We start from the raw sequence: 19,975 nt of genomic DNA on the forward strand, positions 1-19,975 counted from the left end.
TATGAAAGGGGTGATTTAAAAGTTATGGTTGAAAAAAACCAAATCATATATTAGCTTTTTAAATAAAAACCTTGCAGTCATTTCTGAAAGTCTTCTGAAAAACACAATTAAAATATGTATAAATAATGAATTAACTCCACATGTACTAGTGGCTGTTTTTTCAGTTAGTATCAGCATTTTTTTTGCAGAGATGTTTATTTTAACAGAATATTATCTCATTTATCAGCATCCTAATAACATATATTCACATTCTTCTATTTTAATCATGTAAATTGACTTTATAAAAGTTAACTAGAGAATCAAACTTACAACAAAGTTTAATGAAGGGACTAAATAAATTAGCAAAAAATTATTTGTAAGCTGTTGCTTTTCAGAGTAGTTTCTGGTATTTCTTGTGGCATTAAAACTGAATTTGCTTCAATATATATTTTGTAGTACATACTTTTTAATAGATAGCAACTTATTTAGAATGAACTATAAATACAAAACAAAAAAATAGGTTTTTAATGTTCCAATTTAGTTGAATAAAATATTTGCTTTAATATATTAATAGTAATGAGACTGTAATTTATTTTAAAAATCAAATGAAATAAAGAAAAAACAAGGAGTGGAAAGAACATTAAAAATACTTTGGTTTTTAATTTAGTATATTATAATGGGGTGAATTATCATTGTATATACTTAGTTTCATAACTACTTGTTTTCAGATAAAGAAAACTATGCTGATATATGTTTAGATTATGTGTATAGTAATTTAGCAATTTAATTATTTTAATTTTTGCTATGTCACTATGTATTATAACTTAAGACTTTTAAATATAAACTTATAAATTCCTAAGACTTGAAATAATAGTTTATCATTCATTTTTAATTTCTCTAGCTCACTAATTTATACATCTTAGATATTCTTCAAATATTGGAATTTTATTTAAAATAAACATCAAATAAACAGGTATTTGTTCTTAGTGAGATGATAGTGTATGTGAACACAGCACCATACCAGGCACACGATTGGTGTTCAATAAGTTCTTGCTAAATCTTAAACTTGCCTTTCTCTTATTATAGAATTTTCTTTCCTGAAGTGATATCATATAAGGAGATAGAAAAAAGAGCAATCAACGTTTTGTGTAACCGCTGTGTTCTAAAGGTTAATTAGGTATATTTTTTGTGTAGTTTAGACTTTCTGTGACTAAAGCTAGCAAATAGTTTGAATTCCTATTATATTTTGGACATTTTTGCAGAACATTTCTTATTTTCTTTCTTTCTTTTTTTTTTTTTATGAAAGCTGAAAACAGAAAATTTTTTCATGAACAAGAGGTTGAAAAATGCCTTGTAACCCTTTTGGGCTCTGAAAGTGATGGAACTAAAATTGCTGCTTCCCAAGCGATTTCAGTAATGTGTGAGAATTTAAGCAGCAAAGGATTTTTCAACCATCAGGGTAAGGAAGCTGGAAAAAGCCATTTTGTACATTTTTAGGTTACCACATTCCAGTTGATGTGGATGTTGGCAAAGTTACATTTCGCTTTTCTTTTTCTGTAGGGATCCCACAGCTAGTTCAGCTGCTGAAAAGTGACAATGAAGAGGTAAGGGAGGCCGCAGCCCTGGCCCTGGCTAACCTGACCACTTGCAATCCCACAAATGCTAAGTAAGTACAAAAAGACTCACTCAGCACTGCCTTGTATGGGAAATCTAACAGTGCAAGAGGTGCGCATTTTAATACTTTGGCTTTCAAGGAAGTTTCCATTCTTTCAGATGATCTACCTTGGGATAAACTCTTAGGAAACCTTCAAAACCCATGTGAACATAAGACATCAGATAAGCCTGTTTTGCAAAGATGCAGTCATGTGCCAATAAGGACTTTTCAGTCAATGACTGACCACATACATATATAATGGCAGTCTCCAAAGATTATATTGGAGCCCCTATTATACTCAGTGACATTGTGGTCATTATAAGGTCACAGGACAACACATTACTCACATGTGTATGAGGATGACAGTCATGTAAAAGTACTATATACCATATTTTTACTGTACCTTTTCTATGTTTATATATGTTCAGACACATGAATACTTGACACATGACTATTATAAAATCTTGACTGTTTCTGGGCTTGTTTGGACAAATGTGCAGACCATTTGATTCAGGTAACAGGTTATCTCTTGTGGAAGATTCCAATATAAATAAAACTGGGTAATGATGGAAAACTTAAAGATAACATATAACAACATTTGATAAATGTAGAAAAACTTAAAATATCCATTTTAAATATAAACATAATATACAAACACTAGCTAAATTTGAAAACATTTAAAAAATCAATTTAAAGCAACATATTATGGGTAAATAGTATGAAGATTGGAAAGGAGTGCCCTCTGTATTCCAAGCACTGTGGTATGAAACTTATAGTCAATGAAAAATGTAGTTATAAGAGAACCCTACCGCTAATGAAGAAACTGCTGCTCTGCAAGGTTACCTAATTTTCCTGGTATAAATATTTATTAAAATAGCCAAGCTGGAAATTAAATCAAGGTCTGTAGGACTCCAAAGTCGGTATTCTTTTCTCAACAGGAGAAAACAGAAAGAATTTCCTTATAAATCAGAAAGAATTTCTTGAAGGAAACTTTTATAAGTAAACAATAATTATTTATCCTCCCTAACTATCAATTGGTATGTGTATTAGTCAGTGTTCTCTAGAAAAACAGAACCAATAGGAAGATAGATAGATAGATAGATAGATAGATAGATAATTTTATATATTGGAATTGTCTCATTTGATTATGGAGGCTGAGAAGTCCCACGATCTGATCTCTGTAATCTGGAGACCCAGGAAAGATGGTGGGGTAATTCAATCCAAGTCTGAAAGCCTTGGGAGTCTTCTAGTCATACTTTTCATTATTTATTATCTGCAGAATTCTTTATTATCACTTAAAATGGATAAAAATGTAAAAAGGAAATAGAAAATAGGAAAACAGGATAAGAGCAACCAGATTCACTTATTTAAAATAATAGAAAGAGAGAGAAAAGTAAAATTATTTTTAAGTTAGTAAATAAAAAGTGAGAAGGCTAAAACAGCCTTCTATAAAAATAGATGAAAATAAAAAAATGGAATCCAAGAGCAATAATAAATTTTATGTAAAAATATAATTCACTAGCTGGTATGGATTCTTTATCTATCCTTTACCCTTTATCTATCCTTTCTTGACTCACTGCTAATCTTTTTGACAACTCTCAATTTGCAATGCTTTTTGGAAAAGAAAAAGTTAATGCTTTTTAAAAGAGAAAATGCTATTTTCAGCTAAATTTCATATTATATTTATCTATACTCTTCTATCCAATTCATCATAAAAAAGTTTTACCCTATTCATGCAAATACTAAGAGAATTCTTCTTTTTTTTAAAAATATATTTTATTGATTTTTTACAGAGAGGAAGGGAGAGAAATAGAGAGCTAGAAATGTCAATGAGAGAGAAACATCAACCAGCTGCCTCTTGCACACCCCCACTGGGGATGTGCCGGCAACCAATGTACATGCCCCCTACCGGAATCGAACCCGGGACCCTTCAGTCCGCAGACCTACGCTCTACCACTGAGCCAAACCGGTTTCGGCGAGAATTATTCTTGATTGACATTCATCTGAGGGGCAGATCCTACATATTATAAGAAAATTTTAAACTATTAATTTATAACATCACTGCCATCTGTTGGATTTGATCAGAATTAGAGTTTTTAAGTTATCCCAAGAATGAAAAGTGCTCAATGTTTTTCATTGCCCTTTGCCAACACTAACTAAATTTTGTTTATTGATAAACTATAAAAAGATTACAAAATATTATAATTATTGACTAGATGTTTTTCAAGAGAGACAATTATTTTAGAAAGTAAAACACAATGAATAAAATAAAAATATAAAAGTAAAACCTGTAATTATTTTAGTGCCTATAGGTAAATCAAAACTGCAGTTTTGCTATAAAAATAATCAAGAAGAGTATTTACACATAGATCATACTAACTCAGATTCTTCATCCTTATTCTACATTATCTCCATGAAAAACTGGATGATTTCCCAAAACTTGAGAGTCCTTTTATTTCAATTTCCTTGTTTTTTTATTCTTTATTTTTTATACCCTTTCTTGACTTCCCATAACAGTATTGACTCAATATAGTTCTGATGGCAGCATATATATATATTAGTTACTGGGAAAAATTGATTGATTGCTGGGCCACTGCTGGCCTCCACAACAGCAAACACAAAGAGCTTCTCTCTGGGGGACGGTCCCGCTACTGTGATGTAAGCAACAAAGGAAGTGAAGAGTCAGAAAGGAGTATAGCCCTAAAGGACCCCAGAAAGAGCCAGAATGCCCCAAAACTACACGGATGTGCATTTGAGAGCTTTAGGAACTATGGAATATCCTCATTATAAAGGTAAAGCATTAACTAAATTTTAATACCTACTATCGATAGAATTATTCATGGAGGACCATGCCTAAGAAAGCCATGGGATTTGTAGAGAAAATGTTTAAAAGGTATGCCGCATGCAGCACTTCACACAGAAAGCACTTTAAGAAAGGGCAGTACTTCATTTATTCACAGCGACCCAAACTCTCAAGGACATTTCAGTATTGTCAGCGAAGGGCCTGATCTTAATGAACTTCTTGAAATGTTAAATCTCTAATGTGCACAGAAAGCGCTTTTCAAGGCTTTTGTGTTTGTTTTCATCCCCACCGCATTAAATAGAATTGGGAAGAGATAGTATATATTTATTTTTACATTTCTTTTCATTTCTTTCATTCTGTAAATATAAGTATAGACTAATGTTATTCCTTAGAATTGCCTACATTTCATTGCGCACTTAAGACTGTAGTGCAGTGAGCTGAAAGACATTTTGAAGGAAAAAAACCCTGCCTCTCTTAAAGTTGGCAAAACACCACAATTTCACTCCCCTACACTTCATTCCTTGAGGAAGAGATTGGATATCTGCCTTTGAAATGGGGAGAGAGGTGTACTATCACCCTTTGAAAATAAATTTTAATGTCTGTTTCAGGTCATAGGCCCTGGCCAATAGGCAAGGATTCACTTAGCTAAGCAATCCTGTCATTGAGAATGCTTTTAAAATTATTATTAAAGAACCTCGACCATATAAATAGTCCACGGTGATTTACAAAATTAAAATACAGTCTTATGATAAGTGTAAAACTCATGTTATAGATTTGATGTATCAATCGGACTTAGTAATGCTACAGTTGTGTGGTTATTGTCTTTGTTGCCTGGATTTTTCACAGGGGAATGTTTCTCTGAACCCTTCTCCCTAACAGTGAGAGGAACTATGTCTTTATACTGACCCCTAGTGGTAGTTTGGGAGGAAGTTGGGGGAGGGGTAAAAAAGGTAATGGAACGATTGCTCTGCATTTTAGTGAACCGCACCATAATTTAATTGGAAGCATTCTCCAATGTGCCTAAAATAATATTTTTAAACATTTTTAAAATAGGGTGATCTGGAAAGCATTTAATTGTGATGCTCTTAAAAAGATAATATCCTACTGCTAAATGTGTATTAAGAGATGTTTGGGTTTGTCTTTGTCCTTTTTTTAAGGTGCAATCACTTCAAAATGTGTTGACACATTCATTATTCTGGTGGCTGAATACCTGTTGTGGGTTAATCTTATTGTTACTGTAGTTATTGTAGGGTTTATTTTTTTTTTTTTGCTCTTGACTTTGTATAGGAAAGATGATTTTGTTTTAAAATTCCCATGTATTTTGCTTTGTTGAAAGATACTTTGTTCTTTGAATTAGAATGCTCACGAAATGAGTGCCCTACATGATAATGTGAGCTAGTTCCAAAATATCTCAGGAAGTTCGGGTTCACATTAAGGATGTTTCAAACCTAATGTTTCAAACATCCTTTGTATTAAGGATGATTCTTCAAAGAACTACACAAAATGTTATTTATTACTTTAAATGGCTTCTGAAATGAACAGATTAAGTGGATGGGCACAGTCATCATGGTAAATTTAAGAATTATTTCTGCATTGTTGCTAGCCAAGTTTACTGAATGGATACTTTTCCTTTTCTGCCTGATGGAATGTTGTCATAACATAAACTATTCTGGATTGAGAAAATTATTCTGGATTTGAAGAAATATATAAAATGAAAAGCTGGATTTTGCAATTAAAACAAGTTGACTCCACATCCCCATTTTGGGTCAGTTGATGCCCATTTGACCTTCTCAATTTGAACTTTATTAGTTACCCGTTTTGTGAGGCTAGGTGAATTCCTTGAAATATTCAATTACAAAATTATCCATGTGCTTTTATTACCTAGAGATCAGTGGCTGACTTTTGCATAGTACTATTTTTAAATTGCTGGTACCTCTTTTAGGTTTACTAGTAATTTCCAGTGCTACTGATTTTCAGAGGAAATGAACAGTTTGCCTATCTTTACATTTTGTGAATTTTCTCTCACTCTTTCAATATCAAGCAGTACTTTAAAAACCTATATAAATTTCATTTTTACTCATCCGTGACCTTTTACATTTGCCTTTTCCTAAGATTTGTTTCCCTCTAGAAATTGCCTTTGTTGCTCAATGATTGCACACACCTAAAAGGAAAAACTTGGGTGGAATTCCTGAGGAAATGCCCCAGTTCTAGCACCACACATGTTGGGGCTTTGGCTGTCTAGCTGAGTTGTCTGAAAATGAAAATTGTACACACACACCACGTATGTAAATTTTGAATTATGATCATATTGTCCCATGAGCCAAGAAACTGTAACAGGCTATAGGGAAATCTCTGCCCTTGTGACTCACAGAATATGAGCAGATGACGATGGTGGCTGGCATGTGTGTGCCAGGCATTGAGCTAAGTGCTTGAAATGGATTACATAATTAAATCCTCAAAACAGCCCTCTGGGGTATGGAATATTATTGTCACCTCCATTTTGCAGAGAGGGAAACAGAGACACAGTCTTTGCTCAAGGTCACAGAAGGGGGATGGACTCACACCAAGGCAGTCAGCCCTGTACATCCCTAGAAAGCTTGCAGAGTTTGAAGTTCTTAGTTTCACCTTTGCAACTTCTCTCCCTGCCTTGTGCTCACAGCCTCTTTGACTCTGAACTTCTCCAAATCCTTCCCACCAAAATGTTTCCCTTTGTTGTCCTAATCTCTTTAAATTTCTCCAGATTGGAAGGGCCTGGATCCTTGAACTCCAATAGGCACCTTTGGATGAGTGAGTTTTCTTCTCCTTCTCTCCTTCCTACCCTCTTTCCACTCTGCTCCAGGTTCCTCTCCCTGTTTTCCCTCTTCTCTCCCTCTATTTCCTCTCCCCCCTCTTATAGAGAGTAAGACAAGGCAAAAAAACATGTCCAATGGCTAGTAAAAATTTCCCATTATACTATAAATCAAAATGGTCTGCCTCATTTCTCATTTCCCAAGAAATGGTGAAATGAACCAAGTAGATTCTGACTTTTTAGTTTCCTCTAGAAAATACTCTACTTTTTAAAGCTTAAGAAATTGATAGTCCTAAGAAAGGTAATGTACAAATAGAACACCATAGTTTTGATCCTGTGTCTGTTGATTGAATTGGTTGATGAACAAGTTTTTAGCCTCTCTAAATTTTACCTTTCTTAACTATAAAACAAACAATAAAAAGTGAATCTAGATTATCTACAATATTTTATTCTGTGCCTCTTAGTGATTGCCTTCTACCCAGTATCACAAGTAGTCTAGAGCACAACTAGCAGGAACTTTACCACGTCATCGTTTTATTCCTAAAGCCAAGAAACCTATTACCTCTGAACATAGGCTTCTTTCGTAATCTTTTTCACCGTTACTCGGGTGTTCTTAATGTGGTAGGCACCGGTCTAGGCTGCAGAGTTATAGTAGGGTACATGAGAAAGGTTCCATGAAACTTTTCATGAAACTTACGTTTTTAGTCAGGGAGAGAATCAATATTTGAGAAATTTTAGAAAGGTAATTTCAAAAGTGATAACATTATCTATAATAATAAAAGAGTAATATGCTAATTAGACCGGACATCTTCCGGACGTCCTTTCTGACAAAGCCAGTGCCAGAGGGAAGCCGGTGCTGGCAGCCGGGGGAAGGAAGGCCTACCTTTGCATGAATTTTTGTGCATCAGGCTTCTAGTAGATTAAATAAAACAACACAGTGTCATAGAGAGGGCATGCTTGACACCGAGACTGTGCAAGGAGTCGTAGGCAATGTCACAGAGTTCATCAAAGAAGGCCTTTCTGAAGAAGTGACATTAGAGCTGATGAGGCTAAGCCATTCCTGGCAAGGGCCCAGGGTTGTTTTTGTTTTTTTGTGTTTTGTTTGTTTGTTTGTTTGTTTGTTTTTTGCTGTCTCACTAAAGCATTTAGTGTCCTTATTATTCAGTGAAGAATATCAGCAATAGGATATCTCTAATTATGTTGGGATTGTGTCCCTCATCATACAGATATGTAAATAGACTGATTTCCAGGCTAAACAGAAACATTTGGTTACTGCAAAAGCCATTTCTTATGACTAGAACACCTTAACCATTATATCTATTTTATCAGGAGACAAGTCAGCCGTGTAAAATGAAGACAGTTGTTCTTTCCTGATGGCAGCTGGTTAATTACTGGCAGCCATTCCAGCTTCAGAGACAGAAGGTGGTGTGTATAGATGTGAAGTATTGTGATTGAACAGATAGGTCAATAAGGATTCCATGTCACTAGTAAGAAAATAACGTTTGACTTCCCTAGACAAAAACCTGCATGCTGTTTGCGGAGGTTAGCATGTACTAGCCTCTTTGCAACCAGCATTTCTCTGTCGAGAAACCATGATGTCACAGCAACTACAGCAGGAAAGCACATTCTGAAAGTCTCAAAGTCATGCCTACTACGGAGAATCAAAATGATAGAAACAGTATGGTTTTACATACTTGTAAATAATTTTTGCATTTTTCTTATTTTGCTGTGGGATGGAAAACTTCATGCATTTGTTTCTCTTGCTAGGCTTTTACTTTATTAATTATGTTACTTAAATCCTCTTCATTTCAAGCATTTGCCTGCAACTAATTGTGATTCTCCCCTTTATTACTGATAAGCTTCTTTAAATAATATTTCTTAAAAAGGAGAAAGTTTCCTGGCTACTTTTGTCAGTCCTGGAGTTCAGCCAGAGTTCAGGGGCACATATCCCAGTCTCTGCAGCTGTGGGGCTGCTTTGGGGTCAGAGCTGCTGTGGACTCTGAAACTGATCAATTTAAGGAACAGACATCTTGAATCATTACCTTTGTTGAGAAACTGGCCGGGATGAGAGTCAGGAATCCTGTTTACAGCATTCCAAATCTGGCTGTGATAACCAGGAGACCTGTTTCTCATAATGACTGTGTCCCACCCCTGCACACCTGTATAGACACTGGGAGTCCGAGGCTTAACCACACCGGCCCGCAGTGGCTGCTGCACAGGCACCTCTCCTGACCACTTGCGGTGTGTCTGCTGCCAATGTGTCTTCCTTGGTGTGACAAACTCACGGAGACATATGAAAATCCATGCTGGTGGGAATGGCTGCAATCACTGTTAGCAAACAAGGTTCTGGTTGCCAATATCACCATCTGTTCCACCAGGTTCCACATATTACCCTGTATGTGGGCTCTGTTAAACAGATTTCCACACTACCCAAGGTCACCCTTGATTCATGTAACCAGTCTTTGCAGATGTGGTAAATGGGAACCTCAAAACTGCAGCAAGGGTCAAATTCTGGGAGGTACCAAATAGTGTCATCTGATGACACATCAAAATAAACCGAGTCAGCAATATCTGCAAAGACAAAATATAGACATCCCTTGACGTCTGAATAGGCAGATTCCTAAAAAGTCGTCCGAAGTGCAAGATTTCATTTATTAAACTTCATATAAATTACTTCATGATATAACTGCAGAGCATTGGGAGTGGAGAGGAAATAGTCTGATTTCAACAGCAGCTGTAAAGGGTAAAAGTGAGGATCACAATTTTGTTGGGTCCTCTCCCTTCTTGCAAATGTAAATTTGAGCTGAGTAATTTTTCCTGATCCCTTCTCAACACCCACAGAGGTTTTCTTACATTGAGTTGATCTAAGTCAATTAAAATATATTGACTTGTCAGCACTTGGGATATAAATAAGACTCAAACTCTGCCTCTAAAAAGGAGGTCCGAGGTGCAGACAGAGCAGAGGAGGGCGTGATTAACAAGGAGAGGCAGTGATGCCACAGATGGTTTCGTGGCGGAAAGGGTGGTTGAGCAGGTTTAAAGGGTGAACTAAACTTCCGCAGGCAGAGGTGACGGAGGTGTAGGGAAGGGTGTTTTGGGCAAAGGGAACATAAGTGCAAAGGCTCACAGACATAAAATCACACAGTATTTTCAGTGAGCCATAAATAGACGCTATTTTTGTAATTGAGTTTTTCCTTAATGATGTTCTAAGTGCCCATGGTGTAAGGGCACTTACATAAAAACTCTGTGCTGAACAAGCAGACTGTCAAATTACATCAGGGAGGTTGGGGAGATCTGGGGGAGATAAGAGATCAACCGAAGGACTTGTATACATGCATATAAGTACAACTAATGGACACAAAACTCTGGGGAGGGAGGGGGGGAGCATTGGTATATGTACAAAAATAATAATTTAATAAAAAAATATATTAAAAAAAACAACTCTGCTGAATTCCTTTCTTTACAAGTGCTGTAAATTAATATTTCAAGATTGCTGCTATTCTCTGATTGTGAACATTTGTATCAAAAATCATTTAAATATATATATATATATATATATATATATATATATATATATATATATATTGATTTCAGAGAGGAAGGGAAAAAGAGAGAGAAATAGAGACATAAATGATGAGAGAGAATCCTTGATTGCTGCCTCCTGCATGCTCCGCTCTGGGGATCGAGCCTGCAGCCCGGGCATGTGCCCTGAGCCCGGGAATTGAACTGTGTGATCTCTTGGTTCATACATAGGTCGATGCTCAACCTCTGGGCCATAGTGGCTGGACCAAACATCGTTTTTTAAAACAAAAATAAATGTATATATGTTTAGCAAATAAATACTCTGAGCTCATGGAGAGAGAGAGAGAGAGAGAGAGAGAGAGAGAGAGAGAGAGAGAGAGAGAATGACTTAACCTAGTTTTGAGATGAGGAAATTCTTCCTTAGACATTTGTGCAGACCTTGGAAGATGAATGGGAATATCCAGAGGGAAGAGTGTCAGGAGACAGCATATGGGAATACCAAGAGCCTGGCCAGTGGGAGAGGCCCTGAGCACAGAGCAGCCCGAAGGCACGGTGGGGATCGTGGGCAGATGAGGCTGGCAGGCTGGCTCAGGCGGGACCTGGAGGGTTTGTGAGAAATCTGGAGCTTCATCTGAGTAGTGGGAAGCCAAGGAAGTCCAAAGCAGGGGAACAATATGATTACCGGTATATTTATAATTTTAAAAGATCACTTTAGCTGTAAGATGGAGAAAGAATTGCAGAGGAAGAAGAGAGACCTGTCAGGACAGTATCTATACTAATACACCAGAGAGCCTAGTGGACTGGATTCGGGGGGAAGAGATGGAAATGGAGAAAGGGGAGAGATTTGAGAAATACGGAAATATGGAGGTGGAAAACAGTCAGGACTTGGTAATAGATTGGATACACATGACATGTCAAACTTCACTTCTTTTTACATATATCAAATGGTACAAACAGATGTTTTTGTACATTCCTTTTTTTTTATTTCAGCTTGGTTCTTCTTTCAATTTACATTTTAAACTCTGACTTGAGTAAACTCCAACTGGATGGAGACTAATGACAGTAAATATCAGAAAACATTTTCAGATTATTGTGATGACATATGGCCCTGTAATTCTGGATCTTGTAACAAAGCAGTTTGACTTCTGTCCCATTCGTTTGGATAACACTGTCCTGCCTGGGAAACCGAAATGTGTTTCAGAATATGACAGGCTTCAGCTTGTGTGCCTATAAGATGGGAAAAATAAAACCATGTCTTTTATTCCTAAAATTAGTTTCTTTGGGTGAGAATAAAGAGCTTGAATTTTTACCATAATAATGTAATCTCAGTGATGGTTTTTGCACGTAAACAGAACTAACGGCACATGAATTATGGGCAGATATGTACACACCACGCAAGCGGTTCTCCCAGCTGTGCGCCTGTGATTTGTCTCTCTGTGCTGGCAGTTATGTCCGATTTAGTAAAAGCTATATTCCACTGTGTTACTAGAAGCTTTGGTTTTTTAAACAACTAAGTTTTATGTACTTCCCTTTACTGCCTCCATAAAGAGCGAAGGAAAGAGCCGAAGGTGGAGTATATATGAACCGAAGCCAAGCATGGCTTTGTGCAGGCGGAAGGCAGAGAGGCCCCGAGCACAGGCACGCCTGGTGCAAACCCCCGATCTCCACGAACCCGTTTATTTATGAACAAGAGAAATTAAACTGATGCAGCAGGACCCTCTGCATCCCTCACATTTCCCCAAAGCTCCCTGGTCCACACAAGAGACAGCCTTTGAGAGCTCATTGGTATGCGTTTACCTGGCACGCTTCTGTCCTGGATCATGTGTACTTTTTTTTTTTTTTTTTTTTTTTTTTTCCCTGAGATGGTTTAAAAGTGAACATTGTCAAAGGAAAAACTATTACGTACCAAAGGACTTGTGCATTTTAGCCAAAGTATGTTTATAAAGATTAACAGCTAAAAAGTATTTGGCCCTTTAGTTGCTTTCTCACCCCTTCCCCCCAGTCTGTCCGATGCTTCTATGTCTCTGGATCTATGTCTTTTGTTCATCATTATATTCCACAGATGGGTGAGATCATGTGATATTTATCTTTTTCCGACTGGCTTATTTCTCTTAGCATAATGCTCTCCAGCTCCATCCATGCTTTTGATAAGTATAACCAATGGACACTGACAGTAGTGGGTGAGGGTATGTGCTGGGGGGTGGAAGTGACCAAATATATATATATTTTTTTGTGAGAGAGATAGAGAGAACACAAAAAATAAAAATAATTTTGGAAAATGTGTCTATTCTAATGCAAGTGTTCTTCAAGTGACTTTGTTAGGGATGTAAGAGAGCAGATGATTAAATCATTGATATTGCCGAAACCAGTTTGGCTCAGTGGTAGAGTGTCGGTCTGAGGACTGAAGGGTCCCAGGTTCAATTCCGGTCAAGGGCATGTACATTGGTTACGGGCACATCCCCGGTAGGGGGTGTGCAAGAGGCAGCTGGTCGATGTTTCTCTCTCATCGACGTTTCTAGCTCTCTATCTCTCTCCCTTCCTCTCTGTAAAAAATCAATAAAATATATTTTTAAAAAATAAATTAAAAATAAATAAATAAATAAATCCTTGATATTAAAATTCCATAGTTGAAGGTTTCTGTATGATTGCCTACAACTTCACTCAATAATAAATAATTAATAAAACCTAAATAAATAAATAAAGTATTTGGTCTAAGGAATTAATTGCATTAAATATGTGAAAAATAAGTCAAAGGAAAATGACTTTTTGGAAAAGTTAAAGTACATATTAATTAATCAGAAAACATTAACCATTTGAAATTCTTGCTGGAAGTTTTCTTTTTTTAATTCATTGTTTCAACTATAAGTTAAATATGTGTCCAATGAACAAATATATAAGAGCTCCCAAATTTTCCCTTATTTATATATAAAATCAAAAAACTGCCAAGTCGATTAATAATATGAGAGAGAATTAAAAGTGAAATCATCTTAAATGTGATTATTTTATCCCCTAAGAAAGGAAATTAAATGCTAGCCACCAGGTCATCATAGTGAGATGCTGTGGACCTTCCTCCCAATATCTTTATATCAATGAATTGGGGTTAAATGTCATCTAACCGAACTTTAGTTTTCAGGGATGCCTTCTCTGAGATGTCACAGGAAGAGTTAAATATATATCAAATGTAGGAGAAATGGATCTAAGTGCTGACTTAGCCTTGGTATCAATATGGTGTGTTTTCTGGGGGGATTTACACCGAGTGTGCAGATTATTATGATCTCTGAATGCATAATAATCTGGCCACTTAATATATATATTAGAGGCCTGAGCACGAAAATCATGTATGTGGGGGAGGGGGTTATCCCTCAGCCCAGACTGCACCCTCTCTAATCTGGGACATCCCTCTTACAATCCAGGATCACTGGCTCCCAACCATTTGCCTGCCTACCTGCCTGATTGCCCCTAACCACTTCTGACTGCCAGCCTGACCACCCCCTAACCATTCCCATGCCTGATCAATGCCTAACTGCTCCCCTGCTGGCCCGATTGCCCTTAATTGCCCTTCCTTACCAGCCTGGTCAACCCCAACTTCCCTCCCCTGAAGGCCTGGTCCCCCCAACTGCCCTCCCCTGCAGGCCTGGTCCCCCCAACTGCCCTCCCCTGTAGGCCTGGTTGCCTCCAATTGCCCCCCTCCCCCGGGTGCAGGCCTGGTCACACCCATCTACCCTCTCCTGCAGGCTTGGATTCTCCCTAACTTCCTCCCTTGCAGGCCTGGGTCCCCCCTAATTGCCCTTTCCTGTTATCCAGTTTGCCCACAACTGCTGTCCCCTGCCAGCCTTCTTGTGACAGCCATCTTTGACCACATAGTGGCAACTGTCTTGTGTGTGGGAGTGATGGTCAATTTGCATATTACTCTTTTATCAGATAGGATTTGGCCAGTCTGCCTGCTGATCAAACTCCTGGTCAAGGGGACAATTTGCATATTAGCATTTTATTATATAGGATATACACTGAGTGGCCACATTATTATGGCCACATTATTATACACTGAGATCATAATAATCTGGCCACTCAGTGTTTATCAACCAGAGTGGGAGGCGCCTTCAAGGTTAACATCAACCGATACTTACTCTCCAGAGCTGCCACCTCTTGTCACTTCTGTCCTCAGTCTCTGCTGTTCGGGCTTCTGCAGAGCTGGCTTGTGCCACAATCATAGCTCCTTTCCCCAACAACTACCAGTCTCCTTATCGAGAATTTGTTTTCTGGACAATTGTGACAACTTTTATTGTTGAAGTTGTCAATTCTTTACAATCAGCAAATTTAAGTGATAGTGCCAATTTAAAATCAGTTAATCAGCATACAGGGTGATGGGCTAAAATCATATAGCCTCACTTATTTTTTTTTCTTCCCCCACCCTTTGTTGATTAAGGTATTATAAAATGTGTCCTTATTGCCTCATTGGCCCCCCATCCCTCTACTCCTGCGCTCCACCTGCTCCCCCGTTGGTTATAAGTATATCCATTGGTTATACTTATAATGCATGCATACAAGTCCTTTGGTTGATCTCTCCCTTTCAGTTCTGCCTTCCCCTGCTTTCACTTTGAGATTTGAGCTTCTGATCAATGCTTCTCTGTCTCTAGATCTATTTTTGTTCATTGGTTTATGTTGCTCATTATAATCCACAAATGAATGAGATCATGTTATTTTTTTTTCAGTGTTGGTAATTATCATAATTTTAAATGAAAAAATATTTCAATATAAACTTAAAAGAGATGTTGATTTTTTTTATTAAAGTCTCAAGTATGCTTTTATTTTGCTTTGATTACCTCTATTCCCATGATTATTTACTTGGATTTTAACTCACAATTCTGGGAATTCCTTTAAAACCAGGATGCTCTATATATCTTATTGCTTGGAACATCTCTTATTTGAAGCTATTTCAAACATTATAACACATAATTAAATTGTCTTCCACTCATTAAAATTATCTCCTTATTTTTACTATTTCATGAACTTTTAAATTATATATGAAGCAAGGATTATAGAAAACATGGTGTTCGTAAAAACAGTCTTTCGGTGAGATAATGTTAATATGTTAATGGATAATGTAGTCTTTTTATACTATTGATAGAAATCAGAAATTTAGCAACTGAATATGCCTATATTTGAAATTATATTGGATATATTTATTTATGTCAATGTCATGACTTTGAGTTTTGTTGTTTAACTTATGAAACCAATATTTACATGCAAAATGGTCACTGCCTTCAATTGTGTTAACTTCTGTTATAATTAGCAAGCTAATCTGAAAAGGGGAAAGATGGGCTAAAGTATTTTAACAGAATCAGAGTTCCCATGCTCACTGATTCATCATATCTAAAGCTTTATTTTTTTGCTGGTTGGGAATATTTCAAGAGACTTTATTTGAATAGAATTGTCTGATCTTATATGTATCACTGATTTTTTAAAAAATGAACAGCAGCAGATTTTCTAAGAAGTAGTCATACATTTTTCTATAACCAATGCAGTAGATATAGGAAAAGAATTATTTAAATTCATTCATATCTGACATTTCCTCAGACTTCATTGAAGTGACTAGAGCCTCAATTCTGGGCTCATTGCATTGTAAATTAATTTCTTTCTAAAACTGCGTTTAGGTACTCATTTATTTTATAAGCTCGGTTGTACACACTCCAAAAATAAATTCTTGAACTTGGATGAATGACACTCATTTCGCCTTCATTTACCCAGTGCTGCTGCTGCAGCTGATGGTATTGATCCATTAGTAAACACCCTGTCCAGTAAACGAGATGGAGCCGTGGCCAACGCCGCCACTGTGCTGACCAACATGGCAACGCAGGAGGCTCTGCGCACGAACATCCAGAGCCGCGACATCATGCACGCCCTCATCGGCCCGCTGCATTCCTCGAACATCGTCGTGCAGAGCAAAGCCGCTCTCACCATCGCTGCGACTGCGTGTGATGTTGAGGCCCGGGCAGAGGTGAGTGTTTTAATAACATTTGCTCTCATTTTTCTGGTCATTACTTATGGGTGGATTAATGTGAAACATTTTCAAATGTTTGAACTGATCCATCATTTAAGTTTTTCCAAATTGATGCAACGCTTTGGAAAACAAATGGGGATTATCTAACAAAGAATGTGTGCAGGCCTTGTAGACCGGCAGTTCTGTTTCTAAGTCTATATCCCTAAGACAATCCCTTATCTCTAAGCTACAAGAAGCATTGCTTATAATATCTAAATAACTGGAAACAAACCAGTTGTCCCACTGTTAAGAGAGTGGGTGAATAAATTATGGCATATTCATAAAATGGGATCTCACAGCAGTAAAAATGAATGAACTGTTGCTACAGACAACAGCACAGATGAATTTCAACAAGCTTAATGCTAAGCAAAGGCTAGTTGTGAAGAATGTATCTTATGATTCTGTTTATATACCATTCAGAAATGTGCTAAGAAATGTGCTAATGAAGCTAAGAAATTGTTTAGGCACACATACATACATACATACATACATACGTACCTAGCAGTTAGAGATATAAAGAAAAGACAGAGAATGATCAATGATCAACCCCACTCTCGAAAGAGTGGTTTCCCCTTGGGGGATTAAGGGTGTGGATGTGATTCAGAGGAGCGCCCAGGGGTTCAAGGATATTGAAATGTGCCATTTCTTAAGCTGGTGGTAGACGAACAGATATGCTTTTCACTGTGATTCTTAAAATTACACATATGAGTTATACATACTCTCTTGTTTCTCATATTGCAAAAATTTAAAACATAGTATTGCATTTTCTGCAAGTCCATCACCTAAAAGTGTGTTTGGTCCTTGTGATTGACTCTATTAAGGCTTCGTAAAGATTTCATATAATCCTACAAGCCTCCATTTACTTCTTGCTTTTCTCATATTCATTTGTCAGCCCAGCACTCATTCAAACAGCCTAGCACTTTGTTCCTCTCTCTTCAGTGAAAGGGACAGTAGCTGTCATTTATTGAGCACTTAATATGTGCCAAGCACGTTGCATTCATTTAAGCCCCACTTGGAATAGGTATGTTTGTAATTCCTATTTTACAGATGGAACAGCGAGGCTTAAATAAACACTGTGCTCCAAGCCGACGTGCTATGTGCTAGATCAATGTCAGAGCCCATCCTCTCACACTGGGCCATCTGCCCAGACAGCTATCAAGTCTTTCCTCACGTGTCCCTTACATTTCTGTTCTATCTCCCTTCTTTGTGCCCATTAACTCAGTTCATCTGTTTTCATCCAGTAAAGTAGTAAGGTAGTCACCAAGTATTTACTTACCGTCTACCATGTGCCAGGAACTATGCTAGGGATGGGGGATACAGTGATACACAGAAGTATCTTGGTCATGCCTTGCAGAGTAGTCCATCTACTTCCTGGAATATTGCAGCTTGCTCTTTAATGGGGTCCCTGGCTCTGTCACCTCCTCCTGCCCAGATTTCCTCCAGGCTGACCTTCCAAATATATGAGCCTCCTCACATCATTGCAAGTCCCCGGTGGTGTGCAGCTGCCTGTGGTAAAAGTTGAGCTGCTTAGAGTGATATGCCAGGGCCCTCTGTGAGGCGTGCCTGCCTGAAGTCTCTTCCTAAGTGGAGCTCTGTGCTATTTGTAATTCTCTGTGTACCCTGTTCTCTCATTTATACCTTCTGGTTTCCTCTGCTTGGCAAGCTAACTTCCCTTTTGTCATCCTGATAAAACTTTAGTTTTCTCCTTTAAACCCCAGCTCACCCATCTTCTTTTATGAGTTCTTCCTTCAGTCCTCAAACGTAGGTGGTCCCACTTACACCCTACGCAGGCCTCCCTGGTCCTCCGTTTTATACTCTGTGGACCTCTTATGAAAGGTGAAATAAGCTTCTTTAGGGAAGGGAACTGAGGCCTTTCTTCCTCGTGCCCATGTCGTTCACACACACCTGTGAGTTGACTAAATAAAATGAAGGAATATATGGAGGACTGGAGGAGTGAGTGGAGGGGTGAATAAATAATTACGTCTTTGACAAAAGAACACCTGGACTTAGATTACTACATATCTTGTGTTATACTCAGAAGTAAAAGTGTTCAGAAATTTGGCCTGCTACACAGATGCTTCAGGATATTCTTCTAAGCTTCCCACATCACATATTCTGCCATGTAGTCTCTGCTGGAGCCCCTTCGTTTGAGAAGGAAATGACTGAAAGTAGATGCTGCTCCTCTGGGACTCTTGTCCTTCGGCACCACTTATACAGGCGGGCAGGGTGTTATTTTTGTGTTCTGGGCTCAGATATAGAGTATTGCATTTAAGACAGTGAGATGAGCTTTGTCAAATCTGTGCCGCGCCCAGCATGGGCAGGTTTGGTGAACCTGAGGAGGGCAGGGTGAAGGATTAAAGAAGACAGACTAGAGAATACAGCTGGGGCTCCGTGGGACACTGCTTCTCTGGTGTAGAGACAGTTCTATGGCCTGCAAACGCAGTCTTTATTTTATAGTCAGAGCACACAAAGCAAAACAAGGATAGCGGTCAACATGTTTACAATGTTCTTGCGAGTTTCACCTTGTTTTGTCGGCACTTGCTGCACCGGCTCACAGCCCATTAGCTACCTAGGAGGGAATAGGGAGGACTATTAGGTGAAGCTTAATTATGCTGAGAGGGCTCTGCCCTCCAAGCTGGGACTTGTTTGTGGCACTGATACAGGTCAGTCCAAGGCTTGACCCTATAGCTGCTTCCTACACAAATCTCTTTTTCTGGTTGGAATAACTTTATATGTAAGCAATTTATTTTAATAATGTAATATAGTTCTGTCGAGTTATCTTATTATTTTCTTCTCTTTTTGGCTTTTTAGAGAAATGAAGAAAAGACAGTGTGTAAGGACAGCAGAAACTGGTCTCTTCCTAGGGAATTGCTCAGTATTGCTTTGGCCACTCTGCCAGCTCAGTACAGTGTCCGCAGACACAGGTGGCTCCTGCCTCCAGCAGTTCCTCCTGTCCAGCCTTGGGGACTATATTAGTTTCCTTTTCCTGCCATAACAGATCACCACGACGTAGTGGCTTTAAAGCAATACAAACCCACTGCCTTACAGTTTGGGAGGTTAGAAATCTGAAAATAGGCTAAAATCAAGTGTTGGCAGAGCTGGGCTCCTTCTGGAGACTTCAGAGGAAAACTCATTCCCTTAGCCACGGCCCCTTCCTCCATCACTCTAACTTCTGGTTCCACTTGTCCC

General features: G+C 38.0%; 1 protein-coding gene across 1 annotated transcript in view; it reads left to right on the forward strand.

The window, feature by feature from the left end:
• ARMC3 (armadillo repeat containing 3) overlaps window positions 1-19,975 on the forward strand; it is an 85,700-nt gene that overhangs the window by 43,969 nt on the left and 21,756 nt on the right. The window contains exons 8-10 of the mRNA XM_045588063.1: window positions 1,286-1,438; window positions 1,540-1,645; window positions 16,495-16,744. Coding sequence (XP_045444019.1) covers window positions 1,286-1,438; window positions 1,540-1,645; window positions 16,495-16,744 — 509 coding nt within the window. The remainder of the gene's footprint in view (window positions 1-1,285; window positions 1,439-1,539; window positions 1,646-16,494; window positions 16,745-19,975) is intronic.

This window comes from Pipistrellus kuhlii, unplaced genomic scaffold (genome assembly GCF_014108245.1).
Source record: "Pipistrellus kuhlii isolate mPipKuh1 unplaced genomic scaffold, mPipKuh1.p scaffold_m20_p_1, whole genome shotgun sequence".
Lineage (NCBI taxonomy): Eukaryota > Metazoa > Chordata > Mammalia > Chiroptera > Vespertilionidae > Pipistrellus > Pipistrellus kuhlii.